Source organism: Drosophila gunungcola (assembly GCF_025200985.1).
Source record: "Drosophila gunungcola strain Sukarami chromosome 3L unlocalized genomic scaffold, Dgunungcola_SK_2 000002F, whole genome shotgun sequence".
Lineage (NCBI taxonomy): Eukaryota > Metazoa > Arthropoda > Insecta > Diptera > Drosophilidae > Drosophila > Drosophila gunungcola.
In genome coordinates, this window is record NW_026453178.1 from 7161094 (window position 1) to 7163733 (window position 2640).

Consider the following 2640-nt stretch of genomic DNA (forward strand, 5'->3'; position numbering starts at 1 on the left):
GTCCTTTGTGTGACAAACGGCTTTGATCTCTGCCGCTGGTAGCCATTTTCATACTTTTCAATGACGGTACTCCGTTTGAGGTGGCAAAGTATGTTTAACGATGAGCTAGGTAGATTATGGTTGTAAGCATAATGAAGTATCTAAGTTTTTTTTAGCAAAAGCTCTTTGCATTAACAAAACAAACTGTATTTGTTTAATAAGATGACTTTTCAATCGGCATCATTAAGTTTGATTTAAACAGTGTCTGATCCAATTCCAAATACATTTTTTTAATGATATTAATCGAATAGAATTTTAAAAAGCTATAACTTATGGTTTCCATGAAAATGTTCCGATACATAGAAAGTTTATTTCACCCCCTAAATAATTTAAAAATGCAGTGTAAATTTAGTAATATTTTTATTTCATTTTGTATGCATACGTTTTCTTTTACTTAGCTTACATTTAAATTAATTAAAGGAAAGTGTCGTTTGGGTTATTTATGTAAATATTTCTACTTTTGAACTTGTACTATGTTTATGCTCGTGACGCGAAAATGCATCTCTTCTCCGGTTTATTCCGCATAGAGTCTTAGCCACATATTGCTTATAAGTTAAGATCTAATAACTAAATTGACACACACACAGCTTATACATCGATGGCAAAGTAAATATAAAAATATAGATATATGTTTTGGAATTTTTAAAAATATATTTCAATAACTATTTGCTAAGTTGAAGAAGCATTCTACCTAGGAATTTGAAACTTTAAAATTTTCCCCATAAATAGACACCAAGAGAGTTGTTTGTAAAAAGTTTGTCGTAACTATTTGTAGATATAGAATATAGAATAGTTTGGCTTATCAACTAAGTTGGTTTCGATTTGAAAACTAGCTGCTGCTTATAAAATTTAGTATTAATTTTTTTCTTTTCAATTTTCCAATATTTTTTCGTACTTTTTCCATTTTTGTTGGCACTGGGCCGACCTTCTAAGAAAACCTAACTTATTCAGTTAAATTAGTAAAATTAAGTTAAATAAGCTTACTAAACAATTACTTGGACTGGAAATATTTTTAGCAAAATTATTTATCACATTTGCGCTTATCCAAAGTTTAGGGTTTTTTTTTGTATACCGACGGCAATTAAGAAACTATGGGCAGGAATAATTTCCAACAAAGAAAGTACATATATAAAAACTATTCTTTTCTGGGTTTTTCCTTGGGAAATTGATTCACATTTCTCTGTCACTGTCTCGCTCTTTCTCTCTCAAAAATTTTCGTGGGCTGCGCTAGTTCTCACCAACGTAAAGAAATCACAAGTTGCGCTTTTAGGAGCCTTAGTTGGTGTTAATTGCGTTTTTCAAAATTTTTACTGCGCCTGCGGTTGAATTTGAACGGTGGCCATTAGTTTGCTGGATTTTCCGGGTGCCTTGTGCTGTTGGTAAAACTGCTTCAGTACCTTGCACATGGTGATGGCCAGGATTTTCCAGGCCAACAGTTGCTCCTCGGTGCTCGGTGGTGGAACTGGCTCACTTGTTGCTGCTGGTTGGGGGATTTCCTCGGCTGCAGACGGAGGACCTTCGAAGTCCACCTGGTCGTGTCCAGGATCTATGGAGAATGCCATAGGACCATCCACTTGGATCGCCACTCGGTTCAGACTTTGCGGAGTGCTCTTCTTCGAAAAATGGAATAGCCATTTTATACGTAAAAATGTCACTTTATAAATTTGCTGATTATGTCAGGGTTTTCCTGCTTTTCCAGATCTGAACTCTTGGCGAGTTGTCGTTCGACTGAGGAGCTCAGCTCGCAGGACACCCGTATTTATACCCGGGAAACGGCGGGTGAATTAGCCACCCTCATTTCACTCTCTCAATGTTCTCTTCCTCATCTTCCCTCCCTTTCTTTCCCTGATTCTCCCTCTCTCTCTCCCTGTCTATATCTGTGCCGTTATGTCGAGCTACTTTCATCACGTGCAGTAAACGTTTCCTCAAAGGAAATCGAGAGAGTCACACTTGTGGCATGTTACGTATACGTGTTATCCACTACGTTATTTACTCTAACATTACGTTCGCAGTTCGAATTTTAAGGGGTGATTCGCCGTTTTTACGTTATTCGAAATAAAGAAGGAAAGTTTTCGAAACAGAAACACCCATTTTAAATTTCGGAAGTGGGTTGGCCTTGACTTATACATTCGGTTTCGAACTTTGTTTCTTTTAGACTTGGAAATTGTCAAATTTAAGTTTTTTTTAAATCTAAAGTTAAGTTTAAACAATATAAGATCGTTTTATATATTGATTAAACTTATTTTTTTAAGAAACTAATATTGTTAGTTTATAATTTGAAATATTTAAAAATACGAAAGGTAAATTTTCGAACTGGTGTGTTAGATTTTTCTTTTGGCCTTGACTTTAACTTTTCTTTTGGTTTTGCTTAGATGTGTTCTTGACCAATTTTCATACCGAATTCCCCTATCAATTTTTTTTGTAAACATATCTTTAAAGAGCTTCTTAATTTATCTGTGGGATTAAACTATTTACATACGTACTTTTTTGAACTAAGCCTGACTGACTTAAAGTTCTTGATCCCTCTTTTCATTGCTTAAAACAACCAATTTCACGTTATTACAATTCTGTACGACCTCAAGAACAATCGGTAAACTTTTG

At 34.8% G+C, this 2640-nt stretch overlaps 1 protein-coding gene across 1 annotated transcript; it reads right to left on the reverse strand.

The window, feature by feature from the left end:
- Window positions 1-402: 402 nt before the first annotated feature.
- Window positions 403-1756, reverse strand: LOC128257131 (uncharacterized). The gene is given in 2 exon segments (XM_052987971.1): window positions 403-1616; window positions 1618-1756. Coding segments are annotated over 2 exon segments (327 nt in total). The 5' UTR covers window positions 1675-1756; the 3' UTR covers window positions 403-1346.
- Window positions 1757-2640: the final 884 nt, after the last annotated feature.